At 40.1% G+C, this 25,396-nt stretch overlaps 1 protein-coding gene across 20 annotated transcripts in view; it reads left to right on the top strand.

Annotated features, from left to right (window-relative positions):
- Positions 1–25,396, top strand: part of PDE4D (phosphodiesterase 4D) — a 1,112,988-nt gene that overhangs the window by 969,771 nt on the left and 117,821 nt on the right. Inside the window, exon 7 of one of the 20 annotated variants that reach the window (XM_082382265.1) lies at positions 720–6,735. The exons of the other annotated variants lie outside the window; for them this stretch is intronic. Within the exon in view, the coding sequence (XP_082238391.1) occupies positions 720–751 (32 nt within the window). The 3' untranslated portion in view covers positions 752–6,735. Of the gene's footprint in view, positions 1–719; positions 6,736–25,396 lie in introns of those variants that run through there. 20 annotated transcript variants of the gene reach the window in all.

Here is a 25,396-nt window from a genome sequence, read left to right as displayed (position 1 = left end):
TGGTCAGGGGATGTTTAATGAGGTGCAGTCCCTTCTGTGCATCAGTTTCCTGGGTCATTTGGGGTCTTAGGAAAATCCTCTTGTTAGTGCACTGAACTGCACATGCGTTATGTAACTCATTGCAACCCAATAGCTGAGCCCATGGTTTCATAGCTCTTAAAATATGTCACAGACCAAACCACCTGTGAGGCGCCAACTCAGCAAATGTGCCGATGTGAAAAACAGTCGTAAAAAATACAGAAAATGAGGATGAAAGAAGACTGAATAACAAGCTAAAGCTCATATATTTGATGTCATGAAGCATGAGAGGAAAAGTGCTCCATGTAAGTTGAAGGAAGATGGCAGCCATGGGCACTGGAGTTGAAGACCATTGTCACTATGTGAAAGGGTCATACAGTGTGGCATGAATCAGACTGACCACTGTGGGTCCCCTGTTGGAAAAACTGCAATTATGGATAATTATGTGCCAGCACTAGGAGAAATGCCAGCCATTAGAATCTATGTTTAATGTGAAAATTGCATTTCGTTTTTTGTGGAACCTCAATATATAGCTTACTCTATAAAATGCGGGCATATTTCTGAAGGAAAGAAAAATGCCAGAGTTGCATTTTAACATCCTGTTCCATTTTAGTTAAATACAAAGGAACATGGCTTTTCAAAGAGAAAAATCTCTCAATATCTCTCTCCTTCTCTCTCTCTCTCTCTCTCCTGCAAGACAGCATTAAGTGATTCCAAACATCTTGGTTTATAAGTTAAACTAGACTCTATGGAAGAAAAGGAATGATGGGTTGTCCTCAAAATCCTCTTGTTCTACTGACTGGATCAGTTATTCTCTGTTAATAAGGTGGGAATGTGGCCTTAAGAGCTTCTACTGTTGAGGCAATCCAAGGAATTATAGATAAGTTGAATTGGTGAATTAATGAATTATGAATTTTCTCTGTCTCATTCTTGTACTGCAGTTGCCTTGTTTTTCCTAAACCTCAGTCTTACCCCAGATTCTCTTAGAGATAGCTTACATGCTAACGTTTTATGGGAGAGGGAGAGTCATGTATCTCAAGGAAGCAAGAACAGAGTGGGGTTGAAGGGAATAGCAGGAGGGGAGAAGAGAAGTAAATACAAAGTAATGTGTTACCAAGCTTGTCACATCTTTACAAGAAATGCCACAGCTAGTTGCTAAGTTACAAAAAATATTGCTTATGAGGTTGTATAGAACCTCATTTCCACTTGTGGGAAGAGGGGTGAGCAGATTTTCTGCCCAAACATCTTTTGTCTCTCATTGGTCAGTTTGCTCTACAGAAGCTTGACTCCCTTGACCCTCCAGAAGTCCCTGGGGAAGCCACAGGTTCCACATGTCTTACGTGGAGCCAGATGGTTCCTGTCAAGTCAGAGACTGTTGCTCAGGCCAGGTCCTCCAGAAAAAGGATGGGGAAGCAGAAAAGATGAGGCAATTGCAGTGATGGCCAAGACCTTACTGGGACTGCCCCAGTCAGGAAGCTGGGAAAGTAGCCTGTGCCCAAGGGGTCAGTTGGGGAGAGCTAACCTGGGAAGGCCATAAAGGGGGCCCAGTACACTTACCTACAGTTTACTGTCAGAATTAGAATGGATCAGACCAGAGGTTTATTAAATTAAGCTTCTCTGCTCTCCTGATATAGTGCACTGTAGTTTAGTGCTGTATCTCCTGTTGTCTGAGTGCCTCCTTTGTATCAGGTGTTGTGCTAAATGCTTCAAGTAAATTATCTTCCTGAACTTCCACAACTCTATGAAATCTATTTTACAGATGAGAAAACTGAGACCGAAAGCAGTTAAGTAACTTGTCTGTGTTCGCATAGCTAGGAAGGGGCAGAGCTGGAATTTGAACCCAAGTCTTTCTAATTCTAAAGCTGCTGATCTCCTACACCGTAGAATGAGTAACCATTTTACTATTCCGACTAGAGAAGTATGAATTCTAGCTATGAGTCACAGTGAGGAGGGGCATTCTCTTCTGCTTCATGCTATCAAAATCTTCACCTTTTTCTTTTTGCGTTTCATGGACATGGCAAGATTATCATAGATTGTGTGAGAGAGAGACAGAGAAAGAGAGAAAGAGGTAAATTTTTCAGGTGAATTTTCCAATTCTCCAAATAATACGAGAATGGAAAAACAGTGATGGGCAGAATGTTTGATGCCAATGTGTTCTTGGACATAGAGTGATCACAATGCTAATTTCAGCCAAAGGAATAAAGAAATTCCTGCTGCAATAGGAAGATCTCCCTTCACTAGAACAGTGAAATTGTCAAATTTTGTTAAATCAGGCTGAACCTGTGTAACAACATGATCATTTTTCCAGCTCGTGGGGTTTGACTCACAAGGACATTTCTAATATATCATCTTGAAATCAGGTATTAACTCCAAAGCAGAGCTAAAAACCAATGCCACTTCCCACAATCAAATGGAAATGTTAATCACATCAACATGCCAGTAAATGCCGTGAGGGCCCATGCTGTATATGTAACAGGAATAGCAATAGGAACTTTTTTAAAAGAGAGGATAAGGCTAGTGTTATCTTCATTTGTTCATTATTGTATGCTTCGCTCTATTACCTGTTTTTAAAAGCTATAGCTGAAATATAAAATTTGAAATCTTATTCCATTGAATAAGGTCATCTGAGTAGTTTCGAGTTGTAGTATTCTCAGTTTCAACTTACATGTACATTGAATCATGTAAAGGTCATTTAGGTCAGGGCTTTCCAAATGGCACATTTGGAATTAGATTTCTAGTGAAGGCTAAGTATATTTCTAGTGAATGCTAGAGTAAGTGAGGAATGTGGCTTGTGTTCAGTCTTCCACGTGTTTGCCTCGAAATCTGAGAGAAATCGCTATCCTGGCTCCATTTTGATCCCTAACCCTTGGCACACTATTAGGAGGTCTAATGTATGTAAAGAAAACTTAGTCTACCTTACCTTTAAAGGTTATGCCTTTAATTATTCCAGTGAACTGTGGGTGAGTGTATCAGACCCATCTTTATAAGGTATATAATTGGAATTTTTAAATAACTTATCTTAAAGTGAAATAAACTATGTAATAGATTTGGAAGGCCTAAAGTGGGGACAATCATTATGCAGAATTGCACATTGAAAATAATAAAGTTAGGAAATAGTATGGTTGTAGGGAGCATCAGAAAAGTCAAAATATAAGGATAGGGAAGTAAAAGAAGGAAGGATTGTAAGCTGGAGCCACGCACAATTAGAAACAAAGACGTGCATCACAAAAATCCTCATCTGTGTTCCGATGGGAAAATTCTGCTAAGTCAATGGTTCCCAGACTTTGGAATTTCAAAATAAAAAATTAAGAGGTCCAGTATAGGATTATCAACTCATCAACTCTTTTTTTAGCCAAATAAAGCTATTTTCAACAGAACAACTGCCATATATGAGAACCATGATTTTATATGAGGATATTTATATCCTACATCCCACATATATGTAATATCAAAAAATAGGAAAGGGCAAAAAGAGCAGTCATTCCCCAAAAGGGGACTTTTGAAACCTTTCATTAATGTATGTGTGCGTGCGTGCGTGTGTGTGTGTAACTATGTTACATTGACCTTAATTTTTGTTTTAATCATTTCACCAAATGCCCATAATGTTTGGGTATGACCATGATAAAGTCATTCACGAGGGTATGGAATTATTTCATATCCTCTCAAAAATAACTTCTAGTGAGAAATATAGCAACTATTGAACATGACATAACAACCCAACTTTATATGACAAATTTTTATAGACCAACTACTTGTATATCAGGCACTATAATAGGATTTGGGGATATGTAGGCGACCTATATAGTCACAATTCCTACCTTACAGTCTAGTAGGGCACAAAAAAAATTTTAAAAATACATGACAAATACCTTGAAGGCAACATATGAATACAAATTGCTGTGAGAGTATATAGTCACATCAGCATTAAACTGTCCCTGACAGGACTGCCCCTGTGCCTTTTGTATATTTAAGTCATATTTTGTGTATTTTTAAAAGGCACCGTCTGTAGGCAGATAGATTACAAAAGGGGCATCCCCTTGGATGGATGAATTAGAAAGTGACTCTCTTTCCTCAGGTTTATACAGGCCTGCCTGCTGGGAGCATGGCTAGATGGATCGAGCGTCTCTAGTGAAGGGTTTTAGGGGAGGGAAGAACATGATCAAATTTACATTTTAACTTATTAGTTTGGAGTAGTTAGAGGTGACTAAACCCTTTCCATTTGCTTGAGTGAAGTGGAAGCAATATCAAACATTCACAGTTGGCTAAAATATCGATTGGGTACAAAACTTTTATTAGGTTGGTGGGTAAGACCTAAGGATTCGTTTAGAAAGACGAGTGCTTTTTCTCTAGTCCCCCAGGCAGAATTGATTGATTCAGGGCTAACTCACCAAGATGGACACCCTTTTCTGAATCACACACAGGTCTTTTGACATCTAAGTTTCCTTGATTCACATCCAACCTAGAATTTACTCAGATCACTCCGGTTTTGCTTATGAAATTTAGGTGAGTCACCTTATACCGGCATGGCTGTAATTTGTTTCTGAGTTAAATGCTATTATCATTTTATATTAGATTATTGATTTCTCCAAAGAGAAAGCATTTAAATTTTGATACATTTTGATGTTAATTAAATGAACTAAGTTTTGCAGTAACATGGTATACAGTGAAAATAGGCTTTATGGGAAGCTGTGGCTTAGCTTACAAATGGACAGCTAGGCTTCCCAAAGCCCTTGAGCTTTTCCTGTGGGTTTGCCTTTAAGTTTAAGGGATTACTTAGGCTTCTTATCTCGGTGTACACAAAGCTAACTTATTGCCTAGATGAGTACTGGCAGTTTGTCTCAGAGAGAGGAGAACCAGAAAGTGTCTCAGCCCCTAAGCACTTACCTTTAAAGTCTCTCTCACAGACCAGTTTCAAAATAATCCTTGAAGAATTTTTAAGAACACAATTAGATTTTGTAGCTACTTGACATTCAATTGCAATTAAACGCTCAGTGCAAAATGCATTTTATAGAAACTTATCATATGAGACTATGCTCATATATTTGGTTCAGATAATTTGTTTTTCACTAGAATTCTTTAAAGGAATATACCCTTCTAGTTTTAGTGGTACTTCTCAGCTCTAACTCTGGTCACAAGAGGGGAAATACTCTCTGTCCTCTGTCTACTGTTTGTGCTACTTTATTAGTCCTTACCAATTTTATGATTCTCCCCATTTATTTTTTTGATCATCATTTGTATCATTATCCTTTAATAAAGTTTCTCTTATGTGCTAGGCATTGTGATAGGAGCTTAGTAAACATCATCTCTAAGCCTTTCAGTAGCCCTGTAAGGTAGGAATTATTATTCCTATTTTACAGATAAGGAAACTGAGGCTCTGACAGGTTAAGACATGCCCTAAATTTTTATAGTAGCAAGTGGTTAAGCCAGACTTCCAATTCAGGTGTGTCTGACTCAGAAGCCATCGTCTTTCAACTCTGTCTCATCTCTTCTCCTTCATTCTGGACCAGAATGTGATACATATCTGTCAAAAAGAAAGTGCCAAAAGGTGACTTAAAAAAGTAGTCAAAGTTCTCTGTGGAGAAGGCAAAACTAATATGGAGAGTGCTGGGAGGAGGGGCGGCATGAAGAAGGGGTCTCTAAAGATCTTATGTAGAAGTGAGGAAACAGTAATCCAATGGCTTGAATCAGGGAACGAATGAATTACATTAGGATTACAACATTACAATCAGATGGCTGGAAGTTAGGTAGTAAATGAGGCAGAATGATGGCCGGGTGCAGGGGGCTCACATATTGGAACCCAGATAAATCTTTGCTCTTTCTTCCCAGACTCTATCATTACTTTTTAAAAAACCACCTGAATTTCATGGATATATTATTTTGTTCCATTCTATTTAATAATCTTGTCATGGGACTTCCCTGGCAAGTTCAGTGGTTGGGACTCCACACTTCCACTGCAGGGGGCATGTGTTCGATCCTGATCCCAGGCAGGGAAATAAGATCCCACATGCCTCAGGGTGTGGCAAAAAAAATAATAATAATAAATAATCTTGTCACTAGTTGTGGAACTTACTGAAAACAAAAAAGAAATTTCATAGAACTCTGTTCATCCAAAAATTCCTGAAAACACACTTTAATAAAGAAATTCAGAATTATTCTTCAAGTTTGTATGAAAAATGGGAAGGTCCTAGGCAAATGGGTTTGGGCTTTTAAATAATCAGGAGCCCAGTGTTGTAGTAGAAAGAACGTACCATTTTGCGTGGGATAGTTTGAGTTTATCAGTCCTGACGCTTAATAGTTGTGTGACTATGAATAAATCATGAACCACCTCTGAGCCTAGTTTCCCCACGTGAAGCTGGAAGGGTTAAACCAGATGTAAACAGGTGCCCTTTAACTTTGTGATTCTAAATAGTTCTAGTTGGAATTAATGATTGTGCATTTCATATGTTGCTAAATGGCTTCTTTCCAGTACAGTCGCTCCTAATAAGCTTATTATGCGTGGCTCACCAATCTTCAAGAGGAACCATTGTTATTTGGACACCAAGACCGTTTTGATTTGTCCCTGTCAAAGATTGGGAAGATGAAACTTGCCTAGATGTGTACCATTCTGTCATCATGTTAAATGATCTTGAGTCTTTGAACATCTAGATTTGAACTGGAGACATTTCCAGAATGTCTGGGGGTACATTTGGACCATAATAAACTCCACTGCAAATGAAAGTTTCATTGTCATCATAACATCTTCCCCCAAACTTCTGGGTGGGAAATGAGTGATGATTTTTAGCATCTAGGCTACCTTATAACATCAGCCTTTGAGATCAGGCCTCTTTTAAGTCAGGAGTATTCAGAGGAAAATGTTAAATTCTCAATGATGCTTTTTTCACACTCAGCCATTATTATTGCTATTACTGTTGTTGTTCAACTGTGATTCCTTCCCCTCTCTGCTCAACCTCCTAATGTTTTCCTTATAATAAAAAGAGGAGAGGAGTGCTTGCTGCAACCTGGAGAAGTGAAAATGGGCTTGCTTTTTGGACCTGGGCTCAAGTTCTGACCTAGAGAGTAAGCTAGGAGCACTTAACCGAGTGGGTCTTGTCCATGGCACGTTATAGGGGGAATCATCAAAGGCTTTAGCAAAACCTAAAGAATAATCAGAAGTAGGTCAACCAGTCTTGCCTAGGTGGAGGTACACACACACACACACACACACACACACACACACACACGCAGGTCTCTGAAAGCTGGGACACAGAGAAGGCCCTGTAATCCACTTAGTCCTCTCCTCCCCTTTGGGGTCTTTGCAGGGGAGACCACTAAGGAACAGCCTTAAGTGGCAAGCTGCCATCCAGAAGAAGAGGATGTCTGGCTGAGCGCTTGCTAGGAAAGAGGAGTGAGTCCCTTTCATTGCAGAAATCCATTCCACGTTTTACCAAGAGCCCAGACTCGGTGAATAAGAGGCGCCTCTGAGGGCCGGTTTCTGATGTCGCACTAGGCACGATAAGAATGCCATTGACGTCAGCAGAGTCATCATCAGGGAGAATGGCACCCCAGCTCTTGAAACCACACCAAGCAATTGCAGTGCTTTTGAAAATTAAAAGCCGGTGCTTGGGGGGAGGGGGGAGGAGGGGAGGAAGGGAAACAAGCAAAGACGGGGGAGTGCTGGCTCCCGCTGAACTCTTTTCTTTCTTTTGTGCATTTCCTGTAGTTTCAAAAGACAGGCACTCGGGCGCTCCTGGGGTCCAGCACACAGACCCTTGCCTCCGCTCGGCCTCAGTGGGCACTTTAACCTGAGTTGGTGGGGGAGGGGCGGGGGGAGAGGATGGGAGAAAGAGCGGCGTGGGGGGGGGGACTGGAGAGAGAAGAATTTAATTTGGTTAACATTTCTGAATTCAGAGAAGACAAACCGTGCCACCCAGGTGCTGGACAGAGGCCCTGAACCACAGGAGAAAATATACACAAGCCCCGGGAATGAAATGGTTGAGCTAAAACTGATATGCTTGAAATGCCTGTTGATGAATAGATTACAAAGGAGGAATTAAACACTTCAAAAGAGCTGCTACAAAGCAGCCTCCCTTCCCCACCCCCACCCCAGCATCACTGTGGGCTCGTGAGTGTTTGTGCATCTGCCTGAGAAAATGACAAAGTCGTGGGTTTGCAAAGGGAACGCTGTGGGCAGGTTGTGATTGCAGCTTTCAGAGGCCGCGCCAAGGACATCACCTCCAGCTGCAATTCAAAGGGTCCCTCCGCTGGAAAACGTCTTGGAGGTTAGGAAGTCTTTGAAAACAATTCTTTAGTGTAAATGGTCCCCACTTGCAAATTCCACCATTAATCTAACCCTTTCATTCTCTTTCCCTCTCCCAACTGTTTTGCCAGCTTCACCCTCACTCCAGCGCCACCCGGCCCCTCCCCTCCCCGAGCAGCAATGTTAAAACCCCATAGAGTAGACTTGATGGCATCAGTGCACAACGTGCTTTATTTTACAGCATTGATTGGCGGCTTCCCAAAGCCATAACATCTTTTGCTGATCTGATTTTAATATCCATATCCTTCAGCTATACCAGAAAGAATGGTTTCCGAGTTGGGGAAATGTTAGAAGGGAAACAAAAGAACATATGCACATAAAGCGGAATCTGGCAGAAAACGTGGATTTCATAAATTGCATTGTTTGAAGCTCCTATTTTAAAGGGACTGTTAAGAAAGGAGCATGAGGGAGAAGCACAGTAACGGGTCTTTCTTTTCAAAGACCTGTTTCTTTTTGAAAAGGAAGAAACGGCCAGCAGCACTCCTTTCAAATACACAAATAGTACTTGGGGTGGAACCCTCTTCTCCCTCCCATTTGTTCTTGAAAATTGTACAGGTTACATTAAGATGGGCTTCCTCCTTTCATGTGACCGAGTAAATACAGGAAGAAGGAGTTTAGCACAGCACATTTACTATGTACACTTAGTGCATCCATGCGGTACTGTCGGTTGCGCCCTCTGACAGGTCCCCCTCTGACAGGTCCCACGTACAACATCGTAACCTGGCTCATATTGGCTATTTTTGTTTTGTTTTGTTTTCATTTTTGTTTTGTAACAGACAGCGCCTTATAAATGGAGTCTTTCTTTTCTTCCTCCCTCTCTACGTTTCTTCCTTCCTCCCTCCCTTCCACCCTCCTTTCCTTCTTCTTTTTAAAAATACTGAGTACTTTTTTTTTAACATCAAAGAAAGAAAGAATTCTGAACCTGCAGTCCCAGCATCTTACAGGGGCCTGAGGAGAATCAGAGCCCCCTCTCCAGCTGCAAGAGGCTGAGTATGTGAAGGTGCACCAGATGATGGGGTGAGGGTGGGGTGAGGATGAGGAAGCAGGGACCACAGACTTCTCACACGGCTTTGTCCACAAAACGGTTAGAAGTACTGACTTTGATGTTAAGCCTGTTAACACAACGCAGACCAACGGTTTCCATCTTCTTCACCTTTTCTGCTCCGTTGCCTTGATTACAAGCATTCTGACCTGTCTCCCCAGGTCGTTCCCGTTCCTCTCGGTGTGTCTGTCATCCCCCCATCCTGCCCCACCCCTCCCCTTCTGTGATTATCCGTTATTCTCTGTCCAGATCATTTCCTCCAGCAAAAAATGGCAAACGCCTTTCTCCCTCCTTCCTACCTAGAGATTCCTTTTGTCTCTTGCTATATACCTTTCTCATGGCTGGAACACTCCCAGACCCCTGTGATCCACCATTTCCTGGCGATGCTTAGGTACGCTTTGCACCAGGCACCCTAGCAGGAAGCTCAGAAGCCCCCCCCCCCCCCCCCCCCGCCCCCCGGAGTCTGGGTGTGTTTTAGAGATGTCAGGCTCAAATTCACTGAGCACTAATTTGCAACAGGAAGTCCTAGTGAGCCTGATGAGGGATGGGAATTAGCAAAATAGGGTTGGCAGTCAATTGACAGAGGAAGCTTAAGGAAGGGGCTCATTTAGAAAGGAAAAAGAATTTAATCCTTTTCAGGTGTGTTAATTTCCTTTATGGGCAGAATTACCATGGACTTGGGGTATTTTTTAGTCTTTCTTTTCCCTAAGGTCTGGCCTCATTTCATAGGAAGGAGGAAGGATAAATGCAGTGAATTTGATTATGGACACTAGCCTAACCCTGGCTTAATGAGCCATGGAAACGAAATAGCTCCATCTCCCATAACTTCTGTAATCCAAAACTAGAAGCCCTGAGAGCAGTGTGGCTTTGGTTACACATATTTGTAGTGTAAGCCTTGCCCCAGCATTTGAAATGTTCATCAAGAGATCTGAAATGTCTTAGTTCTTTGAGTAGCAGGTATAAATTTTTTTAGAATTAGTTTAGAAAAAAAATACCAGAAATGAAGAGATCTAAAAGAAGAAAAAAAATCCACAACTTAGAATTAACAAATATTAATATTTGTCATAGCTGCCTCTGATTTTTTTAAATAAAATAAATAAAACAATAGAGACAAATTTGAAGATCCTATGTCCCCACCACCAGCAGCAGCCCCATTTCCCTTCCTTCTCCACAACAACCTCTGCCATAAATTTGGGAAATAGTCCCAAAGTTTCATCTTTTTACTATAAATATTTTATTCATAAATAATATACTATAATGTTAAAAACTACCAATAACTTGCAGCTTAAAAAGTTTTATCCAACATTGTGTGTGTTGGATTTTTTTTTCTCTTTTCCTTTTCACTATGTAATTCCCATTAATTAACTGGTTGCAATAGATCAGCAGCAGAGTAAGTGATATGAGAAGGTTAGTAGAATTACCACTTTCAGAAGGGATCTCAGATGGGGGGGCTAGTTAGGCTGCAGAATGATCAGGACAAAATTCAGCGAAGTGGCTTCGGGTCAGGCTGAGCTGCGATAAATGAGGAGAGGGAGAAAGGAGATCATGGTGGAGTCAAGGGGAAATCAAACTTGCTGGGGACCAGCTTAGGATGGGCTGGTTTTACAGCACGCTTTTCTGTGTGACCTTGAGCAAACCACTGAGCATGATGGCCTCTCTCTACTCCTTGGTGGTCCTCAAGTTTAAAATGCAATCCCGGAATCCCAGAGTGCAAGTAATAGAACTCTTCCCCCACCCTCCCTGAGTCAATAACCAAGGAATTGAAGACCTAGAAAGGTGTTATGATTCGTATATACCCATCAGAGTGAAATCGGAAGCTGGCCTCTGAGTAGGAAAAGTTATTCCTCTTTGAGTACATTTCCAAAAGTTATACCTTTTCAGCAGTTTCCAAGGTAATAAGTGGATTGACTTGACGGTCAAATACTGAAAGTGGTGTAAAGGCAAGGACTGTCCATTAAGCAATGCTGCCTTACTACCGTGTACAGCTGACGCTCAGACGATTTAAGCAACGTGTTGAGGGTTGCATAGCTTATAAATGGTAGAGCAAGCTTTGGCCCCAAGTCTGTCCACCTTTCACAAACATGTTTTGAACTGCTGTGACCCAGCATGCTGCCCCAGTACAAGCTCCTTTCAAGATGCACTTACTTCCATACATCTCTGCCACTTCAGCTGCCCCACCCAGAAGGTTTCAGATTTACAAGGACATACATATTTCCTGTCTGTAAGTATTAGGGCACAGGGTGTCTGGAATAGAACCTCAGAAGGAGGGTGAAAGATGCTGGTATTAAAAACTTCAATGTCAAGAGAAGGAACCTTGGCAACTAATATTTTCAATGAACTGGAGAGGTCACAGGTTTTGGAATCGAATGTTTTGATGGCAAAACAACAGTGTAAGAACCAAGGATTGGAAGTGTTTAGAAAAAGTAAGAAGGAAGAGGATTTGTAAACCACAGACTATGGAAGAGAAACCAAGATTACCTGGAAAGAGTTTTGCTTTCTTAATCAACTAAGTTACCTGAGTTGGCAGTAAAAGTAAATATCAAAGCATTTACTGATAGAATTGCTGGTAGAAAATAAAACAAAGAAGATGCAGTGGAGACATCTTTAGAATAAGCTGAACTGTTGCTTATGGCTGAAGACAGAAAGAAGATTGTGTGGCCTTTAGACACGAAGTGCTGAGGCACAGGGGATAAATCAACACACAGATCTGTGAATTCTTCACGTTGATTGAGCTTTAGAAACTGTGTCATAATACTATCAATACAACAGTGCCTTAGCTACTGGCCCGAAGGAAACATCTACAGGCTTTGGGAAATGAGAATCTGGAGAATTGACCAAGACTGAAAACAAAACAAAGGAACAAAATGTAGTATGCCATTTTAAAAATCCTAATATAGAAGACTGATTCTGATTTTAAAAGGCTCTTTGAAGCAGTATTTGCTCTCAATGTCATTATTTAAGTTAGAGTGATTATTGACATAGAAAAGTTTTTCCAAAATGTGTTTTTAAATGAAGGCTTCCCACACGTTGAAATTTAAAGTGGTCTCGGAGGAAGAAACTGCTTTATAAATCAGAGATTTTATTGGAATGATAGAAATCTTTGAAACTAGATAGAGATGGTGATTGCACAATGTTGTGAAAGTGCTAAATGCCACTTTAAATTTCTAAATTTTATATTATGTGAATTTCACCTCACTAAATTGTACTGAGAGAGAGAGAATTTAGCACTACAGCTTTATGAATTTAAAAAAATAAAAAAGTGATCTTGACCACCATAAGCCTGTGTTCTTGAGGGTTTACTTTACGTCTTATTGACAATGGAATTCGCAGTACTCAGAGTGCCTGGCACATAGATGGGATTCATATGTGTTAGATCAATGAATGAATGAATGGATGATCCTGACCTGGTCATAGCCAGTGAAGTCCACTTCATAGGGTGATCACTTGACTCTATTTTGTGGGATATATTAAAGGAAAATTGGACACAACAAAATGAAAGTTACTTTCAACTTTTTTCTTAGGTTGGTTGGTGGAAGAATAATATTTTCAGATTTTAGAGTGTTGTTGGTTTGATCTGGTTTTGCATTTTTCTCCATCAATCTCTGTGGAACCATAGATCACAAGTAAGATTTTCTTCTGTCCTGCTTCTCTGTCTCAGACCCTTCATATCCATTTCTCTGAATATGAACAGTTGGAAAGGTAGTGGAATTGAAATGAATCACAAGACGTTTCCACCCTATCCTTCTTGGGACATGGTTGAACAACTAATGTCAGGACATACAGCAGAGCTCCACGATTGAAAAATAGTGATACTGAAATGAAAATCACTGTATTCTAAGTTTTCTTTATTATAGGCTTCTGTTATTTTCTTTGTCATATTAGCACCATTGAAAAATACAAGTTGGACGTGGGATGGAAAAAAGTAATGACAGTCCAGTGTTTTATAAACAGTAAAAATTTCAGGCTTCATAAAATTCATCCATATCTTCTGCTCTGGTGTTCAAAACTTTCTGCCTGAACTCTCTCAAGAATTATTTCAATTCCCCAAATAATTTACTTCTGTAGATAGAGCCCACATGTTGACAGCCCCTACATTCTTTTCTTTTTTTTCACACACACACACACACACACACTGTATTTTATTTTTACAAGAGATAAACTGACACCAAGCATTGTAAATGGATGACCACAACAAAAGCAACAATGATTGCAATTACCAAACACGAAACACACTCATATTATGTCATAATATTGACATCCAGTCCAGTAATCCTCCACTGTAACAGCTCCTTTACTTTGCAGTGAAAATTGATTTGTATACTTTTTGCCTCTGAGTCCTTGTGGGATTTTTTTTTTTATTCAAACAGAAAGTCACAAAAATTATAATCATCCTCATCAGTTCACTCAGTCCCATGTAATTAATTTTTTTTTCATCTTGATCTTTTGTTAGCACTTTGATGAATTCATCAGTTTTCCATTAGAGTTCTGAAAATGCTTATTCATTCAGTTCAGCAGTATAGTCAGTTACCAGAAACCTGTACTTGTCAGAGTCTTTTCCATGAATTCCTTGAAGATGAAACCCTTTTATAGGAACATTTTTGCAAAAGCATCAGAGTACACCCAGAACTGTCTGTAAATGACAAAAGACTTAAAAATGACCACGGTTAAAGATTTGATAAAAGTTCATAATAATGCAGTTGACAAGGAAATTTAGTTATTTCTGAGATATACATTTTAAAGCAATAACTAGGATTATTAATTATAACATTATACCAGAACATATAAGATTTTTAGAAATTTCATGTAATGTCTGAAACATTTATATTAACATATTTCCGTACAAATAACCCAAAGAAAGTTTAGTATTAGTTTTTTGTTGTTGTTGTTGTTTGTTTTTTTATACTGCAGGTTCTTATTAGTCATCAATTTTATACACATCAGTGTGTACATGTCAATCCCAATCACCCAATTCAGCACACCAACATCCCCACCCCACTGCCATGTTCCTGCCTTGGTGTCCATACCTTTGTTCTCTACATCTGTGTCTCAAATTCTGCCCTGCAAACCAGTTCATCTATACCATTTTTCTAGGTTCCACATACATGCATTAATAATATACGATAATTGTTTTTCTCTTTCTGACTTACTTCACTCTGTATGACAGTCTCTAGATCCATCCACGTCTCAACAAATGACAATTTCGTTCCTTTTTATGGCTGAGTAATATTCCATCATATATATGTACCACACTTCTTTATCCATTCATCTTTCGATGGGCATTTAGGTTGCTTCCATGACCTGGCTATTGTAAGTAGTGCTGCAATGAACATTGGGGTGCATGTGTCTTTTTGAATTATGGTTTTCTCTGGGTATATGCCCAGTAGTGGGATTGCTGGGTCATATGGTAATTCTATTTTTAGTTTTTTAAGGCACCTGCATACTGTTCTCCATAGTGGCTGTGTCAATTTACATTCCCACCAACAGTGCAAGAGGGTTCCGTTTTCTCCACACCCTCTCCAGCATTTGTTGTTTGTAGATTTTCTGATGATGCCCATTCTAACTGGTGTGAGGTGATACCTCATTGTAGTTTTGATTTGTATTTCTCTAATAATTAGTGATGTTGAGCAGCTTTTCATGTGCTTCTTGGCCATCTGTATGTCTTCTTTGGAGAAATGTCTATTTAGGTCTTCTGCCCATTTTTGGATTGGGTTGTTTGTTTCTTTAATATTGAGCTGCATGAGCTGTTTATATATTTTGGAGATTAATCCTTTGTCCGTTGATTCGTTTGCAAATATTTTCTCCCATTCTGAGGATTGTCTTTTCGTCTTGTTTACAGTTTCCTTTGCTGTGCAAAAGCTTTAAGTTTCATTAGGTCCCATTTGTTTATTTTTGTTTTAATTTCCATTACTCTAGGAGGTGGATCAAAAAAATCTTGCTGTGATTTATGTCAAAGAGTGTTCTTCCTATGTTTTCTTCTAAGAGTTTTATAGTGTCCGGTCTTACATTTAGGTCTCGAATCCATTTTGAGTTTATTTTTGTGTATGGTGTTAGGGAGTGTTCTAATTTCATTGTTTTACATGTAGCTGTCCAGTTTTCCCAGCACCACTTATTGAAGAGACTGTCTTTTCTCCATTGTATATCTTTGCCTCCTTTGTCATAGACTAGTTGACCATAGGTGCGTGGGTTTATCTCTGACAGCCCCTATATTCTATATAGAGGGCATAACTTTCCTCTACTCTCTTGATATTTAATAGTAATTAGGATTTTTCTAAAAGTATTTTATTTTTATTTTGCTTGCCCATTGTTAGAAGGAGTCCTGGATCTATGAAACAAAAATAAGATTTTGACAATTTACAGAGAAACTCACTTCTATGAATAGGGTAACATCAGCTATCTTCCTTAAAGAAGGAGGCAGGCAGTAAATTTGAATTAAGAATTTTAGAATATTGCTACCTTATTTGGTTCTCAAAAAAACTTTTTAAAAAAATTTCATCCTTTCCACCCCAGTTTATACAATTCTCTTATGCTTTACTTCACTCTAGTATCGTTTCCCCTTTCTTCCTTAATGCCTTAACTCCCCCAAGTCCTGTGGACTATTTTTCATTTGTAAGGTATTAAGCATAGAACAATAGAATGATAGTGAAGAATTCCCAGGGATAAACAAGGTATCATTTGGATTGTGGTGCATCTACCATGGATGCTGAAGAAGAGGAGAAAGAGGACAGGTGCATGTGCACAAGAAAGGACCTCCAAACTAGAAGACAAAACCATGATCCTGAAGAGACAGGAGAATGCCGTCAGGCACACTGGATGGTACATAGAAAGAAAGCAGTGCTGGGAGTACTCATTGAGATGTGAATAAACTCTCTCTTTGAAATTCATGTCCTGATGGTTACTTTGTATATTTAAAAAACAGTGTAGCAAAGTCACTGAGGCCTGTTCCTTACAGTCATCAACGCTGTGAACAAGTGCCAAAGCAGACCTACCTTATATAGATGGCTTTATTCATTTATCTGAATTGCTGTATTCCCTGTCAACAAATATTTATTGGAGCACCTTCTACGTGCCAGGCATCTCAGACCTGGGGAAAAGATAGGATTTAACGTTTACACAGCTTGCTGTGTAGTGGAGAGATAGACAGATCAACAGACAATGAAAATACAATGTGTTTAAAGTGGAGTTATTAAAGTCACAAAGGCCACTCAGTGGAGGTAGGGCTTCAATGGCTTGGGCCAGCCAAACTGGGAAAGTGGCCTGTGGAAAGTTACAAACTTAAGAAATACCTAAGATGTTTGGGAAACAGCTCCAAGGTTCTAAGGCTAGAAGTGAAAGGGCAATGTGGAGCCCTGGAAACTGAAGCTAGAAAGGTAGAATGATCTGCTCTTCATTATATACTGTGCTGGGCACCATAAAGAATACAAAATATAGAGGAGATATAGCTAGCTACTATGGAGTCTACAGTTTAATTTTGATCCATGGATATATGTCCACGTTGGAATTTAATTCCTTGGGAGGTCATGGGTTACTTAGTCCTGGAAGTATTTAAATTTATATTGGCTCTCTATAATAGGGAATTGACACAATATTTTAATTGTAGTAAGGAGAGTTAGATTGGAGAGTCTGTTGCAGTGGTGTGCTGGTAGACCAGTTCTCTCCTTTTCCCCTTTTCCCACCAAAAAGCAATCAAACAAACACAACAAAACCTGACTGCAATGTTGGCCTATTGCCATGGTTTAAATACTCCCACCATGGCTGATTTCAAGCTACCACTGGTTTAACAGTCCTTTTGCAAAATTCTTGAGTAGTTAACAATTGACAACAGTCAGTCCCAGAATATCACTGCAACAGTAATTCTGTAATTCTTAAGGTCAAATAAATAATAGAACCAATAAATCATATAGATATGAAGAAAAAGAGGAAGAGGAAGAAGAGGAGATCTTTGAGAGCTAGATTAGTCAGGATATGCTCCATGGAGGAAGCAAGGCTTGAGTTGCGTCTTACGGATAAAGTACTTAAATAGATAGAGAGGAACAGCCATCCCAAATGAGATGGACAGATGTTGAATCAGGGATGTATGTGACAAAGTGACAGTCTTGTAGCAGAAGTCCAGATGAGTGAGGTTAGAAGGGATTTAGGTTGTGAAAGCCTTGACCAGTCAAACTATGATGTTTTGGACATTAACCTAAAGTTAGTATACAGTCATTAATGGTTTTTGCACACAGATGGGCATAGCAATATTTTGACAAAAACAATATTTTAGAAAAACTTATCTGACAGTAAAATGAATAACTGATAGCAGTGAGACCCCAGAATAGAGTAATATGCCAATGAGAGCTACCTTGTGCAAATGAGAGTAATTCAACTCAGCTGCAATCTTGGAATTTTGTAACAACTCCCATGTTGAGAAATTGTAGCCTAGAGTGTTGGGTAAAGCCACTGTGAAGGCAGTGAAATAATAGTGACTAAGTGTAGAGAAAATGAATTCAGATGGAGCTGGCACACAAACCCACGGCATATGTAAAGTATTTTTATTGGTATTAGTCTTGCAATTATTGTTGCTAATGATGATATTGAATAATTACCAACTGTTGTTAATTATTTAAAACCAGGTGCCTAAAGCAAGCTCTCATCTTGCAGAAAGTTGTCTTTCTTTGAACTTTTAAAAAAACTTGTTTGAAACATGGAAACTTAGAATAGGAGGTCTACCCCAGCAGCACCTCTGAAACCTGTCTCATTCCTGTTGTCTTTTCTGCCCTTTCATCTTACACTCCTGCCCCCATCCTTCTCTGGGCCAATGCAGCTTTCCAAGCTTTCCAATCCTTCTCCCACCTCTTGCCTGGCTTCACAATCATCATTCAAATAACTCTGGGTCTGTATCTCCTTTCACCAGAATTCCTGCAGCCGTGGAGTACATGCAGAGCATCTTTCTTTGGACTCTCTTAAAAACTCTGAGGGTGTTTTCTGACACACATTGCTTTGTAATTCAGTAACAGCGCAGTTGTGGCTTTTCTTTTTTTTTTTTTTTGGCTGCGCTGGGTCTTCATTGCTGCGCACGGCTTTTCTCTAGTTGTGGCGAGCGGGGGCTACTCTTCGTCACGGTGCACCGGCTTCACATTGCGGTGGCTTCTCTCGTTGCAGAGCACGGGCTCTAGGTGCGCGGGCTCAGTAGTTGTGGCACGCAGGCTCAGTAGTTGTGGCTTGCGGGCTCTAGAGCGCAGGCTCAGTAGTTGTGGTGCACGGGCTTAGTTGCTCTGCAGCATGTGGGATCTTCCCGGACCAGGGCTTGAACCCGTGTCCCCTGCATTGGCAGGTGGATTCTTAACCACTGAGCCACCAGGGAAGCCCTGTGTGGCTTTTTTAATTGCAGTTATGCTGATTTTTAAAAGCACTCAGAGTGAGAAAGAAAGGAAAGGTAGTAAAACACGTGTACGTAGATGCTCACTGAGCACGTCTGCACATGGCTCTTGGCAAATGTTATTTTCAAAACCTGTCTGAGCAGGTCTGAGCTGTATAAATTTGGTAAATCAGGGTCAGAGGGCAAAAATTTTGCTTGTGTCCTCACTGTAGAATGTAAATTACACATCTCATGTACATTATAAAGAAATCCAAGGGATGAGCTTTCTGAAATTCATTCCTTCTTGTTTACTCTAATTATACAATGGGGAATTATATGCTTTATGCCATTTTAATTTCTTGACTATATTTGCTCAAGGAAAGTACATTAGAATACAGCTTAGTACCATACATGCTGAAAACAGGTTGATAATGAATTTGGGCAAAGATTCCCATTTCATTTACTGAACTTTACACAGTTTTTGGCTATATATTTATTAGTTAGGACTCCAGCAAACATTAAGGCACCAACTCTCTGAGATAAGAGGTGTGTTTTCCAATAATAATTATAAATCTGCCAGAATATTGTAGAAGTTACATTGTTGGGTATCTAAACAGAACCAAAATCATTGCAAATTTATTTTAAAACTGTTGTTAATCATTTATGTAATCATAGATGATGGCTTACAGAAGATGCTGATGAGATCTTTCCACAAACTAGCTATGTAAGTTTTGTAGAAGGGCAGTAACTCTTGATAAATAAGCTCAGAGTATTCCATCAGCCTTTTCTCTATATACACACTATGTTTTGGTAAACATGATATATACATATACCTCAATTATTGACAGCAGTGTACATTCTGACTATTAAGAATTCAGCTCCCCAGCCCTCATAGGAAAAAGCATCCCTTTTCTCCTATAATAGAGATTAGCACCAAGAAGGAAGCAACACAGGTCTCTGAGTACCCAAAATAGATGTTCGCAACTTCACCCGGTAAAGATAACGCACTTCATTAGCAAGAGAAATGTATACCCGTGTTTTAGTGATGATTCATACACACTTGGTTATGTGGTTCCAAGCCTTCCATGATCGGATGAGCAAATTAGAAAAAGGGGTGGGTAGGAGATTCCAGGGAAAACCACAACTCATAGTAGTCAAGTGACAGATGATGGCCTGAAAACAAAAGAAGAAGGAGAAAGTCTATCAAAATCAACCAAAAAAGCACAGCTGTCTGGGGCCTTTTGGAAAGGGACAATAAGGTCAACCTGTTTTGAGAAACAGTAACAACATCTCTATCTGGACAGCCGAGTGTAACAATTGATGTTCACATTGATGACACCAAGTCATCAAAAAAAAGGCTAACTTATATTCTGCTCAATCTGTATTGACTTTCTATGTAATATGATAGAGAGATTTCTATTTTATGCACTTAATAATAAGGGGGAATACTCCAAACCTAAACCTGTCCCCTTCAATATTTCCCCTGGCTATTGCTCCATCCATCATATTCTCTCTTTGACCTACTCTCTACTGGTTTCTTCTTCCTCAGACTGGTTGAGTTCCTCCCTTCCTAAGGGAAAAAACTCCCTTCTCCTTTGATTCTGTGTCAACCACACGTCTACTGATTTTCTCACACACACTTTTAGAAAGAGAGTTTGTATTCACTACCTCCATTTTCTTCCCCTCCCTTTTATTCCTCAACCCACCTGCAGTCAGCTTGCAGCCCCACCACTCTATTGCACCTATGGTTCCTCTGATCTAACTGCCAAAACAAATACTTTTCAGCTCATTTCTTACTAGGTTTCTCTAAGGCAGTTGTCTGTCTGTCCTCCTGGCTTGAGGTCTTGCATTCTTTCTGTCTCCCTCCTTGATTTGGATTCCTCTTCCTCCACCCTTCCTTTGACCTTGGTGTTTCCAGGATCCTGTTCTCAGTGAGCTCTCCTCACTCTTCATGTTCCCCAGGATTCACTCATGCATTCTTGTTATTTTAACTACCACCTCTATGCTGATAACTCCTAAATTCACATCCAAGTCTATCTTAGCCTCTTCCATAAAGCTTGAAAACTCAACTATTTCTTGGAATTTCCCACCTGAGTATCTCACAGGTTTATCAAATTCTTTATATCCAAAGTCAAATTTAGCTTTTCCCCTAAATTTCTTCCTTTTTATGTATCTCAGTTGGTCACACTACTCAGTCATCTGAGCACTTCACTTATGTTCAGAAAATGAAATAAAAATGAGTCACAAAAAACATTAAAACCTCTACAGACCTAGACATGCAGAGATAACCACTGTTACTATTTATAGCCTTCCAAATGTTTGTGTACTTCTGCATATTTTTAATGAAATCATAATATTTGACCATTTACCATTGCAACAGTTTTTTCATTTAACAAAAAAATCTTTTTTTTAATTTATTTTTTAAATTGAAGTATAGTTGATTTATAATGTTGTATTAGTTTCAGGTGTACAGCAAAATGATTCATATATATATGAATCTTTTTAAGATTCTTTTCACATATAGATTATTACAAAATATTAAGTATAGTTCCCTGTGCCATACAGTAGGTCCTTGTTGTTTATCTATTTTGTATATAATATTGTGTATATGTTACTCTCAAATTCCTAATCTATCCCTCCACCATCCCCACCTTTCCCCTTCGGTAACCATAAGTTTGTTTTCTATGTCTGACAAGAAAATCTTGAACATTTTTCTGCTTCAAAATATACTTCTTCAAAATTATTTTTGAAGTTGTTTGCATTCAAGCCAATAGTGTTATTTAACCAACAGTATTGAGCCTTTATATCATCTTTCTCAACTTTCTTTCCCTCCTTGCTTTTTCCTTAAGAAAGAAATGATTGCAAATGAGAAAGAAAAAAAGGCATACAACATCAAATATGAAAATAAGCTCCTGCGAAGGAAGGAGAGAATTCCTTGGTGGATGGTAGTAGCAGTAAGATTAGCCTAATTACACTCAATAAGTAATGCCATCAATTGAGTGCTTTCTGTGTGCCCCACTGTTCTAAGGACTTTGCATAATCCTCACCATAAATCTGTGAGGTTGGATAAATTATTGTTCTTATTTTATAGTTTTGGAAACTGAGACACAGAGAGGTTAAATAACTAGCCCAGGGACACATAGGTAATACAAAACAGAGTCTGGAATCAAACTTGGGCAGTCTGTTCCAAAGATCAGTCTCTTGACAACAATGCTAATCTGCCTTTTGTTGTACCCTAGGGCATCCTTTCTACTAGAATGTACTACTTAGCAGTCAATTTCTTAGAATAAAACCAATAAATAATGTAGTTAGTTGAATTCTTGAAATCTTTAATGGATAGTGGAGAGAGAAACAAAAAAGAGGCCATTTCTATGAGATAGTAATGAATGTTTCATTCATATCAGTGGTTATTCTGGTTGGTTTGTTTTTGATAATATGGTGGGCAAAAAAATGTGCCAACCACTTAACAATGGAACCCTAATTTCAGGTTTAACATAATTTTCTAAGTAGAATCGATATGGAAGTTTTGCTACATTTTCCAAATTATGGTTAAAAAATTGTGACTTCCTCAAATCTGTTAATATCGGGAGCTAAATTTTTAAGAGGTGAGTGATAGAATGCAGGAGGTGCCCTGCCATCAATTCATCACAGCCTCATTCTGTCCTTCACATTCTGTTTGCTGGTGAGATGCATTGAGTCTGTTGTATCTCAAGGTATAATGTCTGGCATTTGTAGATGTGCATGGAAAGAAGGAAATAAGGAAGAGTGGGGTGGAAGGAATAAAAGAAGGATGGAGGGAAGGAAGGGAGGAAGGAGGAAAGGAAAGAAAGAAGGGGAGGGGAGGGGAGGGAAGGGCTGATCTCCAGATATTCCCAACCTCTTCCCAATTTGCTCTAATCATATCTTCCCCATCTCTCTTGCTCAGACCAAAGTTTGGGGATATCTTTGTGTGTCTTCCTTCTTTTCTTTTCTTTCTTCTTTTTTTTTTTTTTTTTTACTATTTATCTATTTATTTGGTTGCACTGGGTCTAGTTGCAGCAGGCAGGCTCCCTAGTTGCAGCACATGGGCTCCTTAGTTGCGCCAGGCGGACTGCTTAGTTGCAGCTCCAGGGCTCCTTAGTTGCGGCTTGTGGGCTCCTTAGTTGCAGCTTGAGGGCTTCTTAGTTGTGGCATTCAAACTCTTAGCTGCGGCACGCATGTGGGATTTAGTTCCCTAACGAGGGATCAAACCCGGGCCCCTTGCATTGGGAGCGCAGAGTCTTATCCACTGTGCCACCAGGGAAGTCCCCTTGTGTGTCTTCTTTCTATTGCATCTCATTTCCAATCCATCAGGGGTCCTGAAGCCCCTACTGTCAAAATATACCCAGAGGGCTTCCCTGGTGGCGCAGTGGTTGAGAATCCGCCTGCCAATGCAGGGGACACGGGTTCGAGCCCTGGTCTGGGAAGATCCCACATGCCGCGGAGCAACTGGGCCCGTGAGCCACAACTACTGAGCCTGCGCGTCTGGAGCCTGTGCTCCGCAACAAGAGAGGCCGCGATAGTGAGAGGCCCACGCACCGCGATGAAGAGTGGCCCCCGCTCGCCGCAACTAGAGAAAGCCCTCGCACAGAAACGAAGACCCAACACAGTCAAAAATAAATAAATAAATAAATAAATTAAAAAAAAAAAAAAAAAAAAAAAAATATACCCAGAGCCCAAGTCCATCTCACCACCTCCAGTTTCTTCTCCTATTGCAAGCCATCATTTTGTCTGGCCTGGATGATTGCAGTGGCCTCTTAATAGGTCTCTCTGCTTCTACCCTTGCTGCACTACAGTCTGTTCTAAGACAGCAGCCAATGTGGATCAGAGTGCTTATTGTGGCTTACAACGTCCAACCGGACTTGGTACCTCTTTCATCTCTGACCTTCTTCCGCATTCTTCTCCCCTCCTTCACTCAGCTCCAGCCACACCAGCCTCCTTGCTGATCTTCAAGAACATCAGGCACTCATGTGTCTTAAGACCTTGGTGCTGTATGGAATGGTCTTCCTTCCACTACCTTCAGGCCAGTTCACTAATTTTCCTCAAGTTTCTGCTCATGTCTCATCTTCCCCATGAGGCCAACCATGACCATATTATTTTTAACTGCATCCTGAATTTCCTCCATTCCCTGTGCTTGCTCTACTATTTGTTTGTTTGCTTTCATACCATGTCTTTCCTTCTGACATAATTTACTACATTTATTATTTAGTCTCGCTCCCCATTAGACTGTGAGCTCCTTGTGGGCAAGGATCTTTGCCTGTTGGGTTCACTGGTACAGACATATATAGAACAGTGCTTTGGTCATGGTAGGTGCTCTGTACATTCTTGAATAAATGAATAATCACCCTACTCAGTGTCTCTTATAGAGATGATTTGGCTTCAGTGGCTTCCCATTAAGAGCACTGTTCTCATTGCCAAAGCCACGTCCCCAGTCAAGAGGTTTCACTAGGAGATCAGGCACATCGGGGACATCAGCCCTTTGGTGCCTGAAAGCTGTGGTCTTGGTCTCTGGCTGCCTAATTCCCTCTGGATTTAGGATAGGAAAATGGAGGTAGAGAACACATTCAAATACCCCAAACTTAATAAATATTTTAAAAGAAAGGATGACATTTTTTGAAAAATAATGTCTTAGTACTGATTGACGTTTGTGTAAATGGCCAGTCCTGCGTTAGGGCACTTACACAGTAGGAGGCATCCAGGGGGACATTCATCACCCCAAGAGCTTCTCCAAAAGTAGCTTTCTATTATCACCTTAGGAAACTACAGAAAGTTCCCCAAGGATAAGCCCGCATTTTGCTGACCATCTTCTAGTTCCAGCCTCATGCTTGCTCAGTCGTATGTTGGAAGGAGCCAAATTGAAACAAATTAAAAATATGCAGGAACCATCCCCTGTGAGATCACAGAAAAGCCAGAAGGAGAAAAGATGGGATTATGGGTAGGGAGCTGAGCTACTTCTCTCTGATTTGGGTGAAGCATTGGTGAACCCAGAGGAGAAAACATCGAAGTCCTGTGTGACACCAAGAAAGGTGCATAGATCATCAAAGCATACAGGTAGAGGTCCTTTGTTCTCCTTTCTCCCTTCAAAGAAAACAAACTTCACAAGCTAGGGTTTGGAGACGAATGCACTTCTAGACAATCCTCCTTGGTGCATTGGCATCAGCAGGAGGCAACATCCTATAGTATTGGTCCAAGGTGCCAGCTCTGGAGTCACACTGCTCTGAATCCCAGCCCTGTCATCACTACTCTTGACACCTCTTGCCTCCTAACCTCAGTTTCCATCGTCGGAAAAGAGGAATAATAATAGCAGCACCCTTAGTAGGAGGATTAAACGAGATAATCCACGCAGTGCTCGGCACAATGCCTGCTACACGGGCAGCGTTCAGCAGAAGGTAGTGTGCTGCAGAGCTGCTGGAGCTACTACCCCTGTAGAAATTTTACATGAAAAATGGTGTGTGTGTTGGGGGCGGAGGATTATCTAGGGTTACTGCCTGGGGAGGGACAGTTGGCCACCCAGACAGATCCTTACAGAGTAGTATTTTCCTTGGTGAATTAACTCTATTCCAGGGTTTGCCTGTCAACCATGCGGTCTTAGAAAGGTGATCTTGTGCTTCTCAGGAATGCTGACTGCCACTTTCAAAGCCCAGAAGATTTAATTTATTTATTATTTTTTAAATTTAATTTTATTTTT

The sequence above is a fragment of the Balaenoptera borealis genome (genome assembly GCF_965194805.1).
Source record: "Balaenoptera borealis genome assembly, chromosome: 2".
Classification (NCBI taxonomy): Eukaryota; Metazoa; Chordata; class Mammalia; order Artiodactyla; family Balaenopteridae; genus Balaenoptera; species Balaenoptera borealis.
The sequence above is the reverse complement of the archived record's forward strand: the minus strand, read 5'-3'. Positions and strand labels throughout refer to the sequence as shown.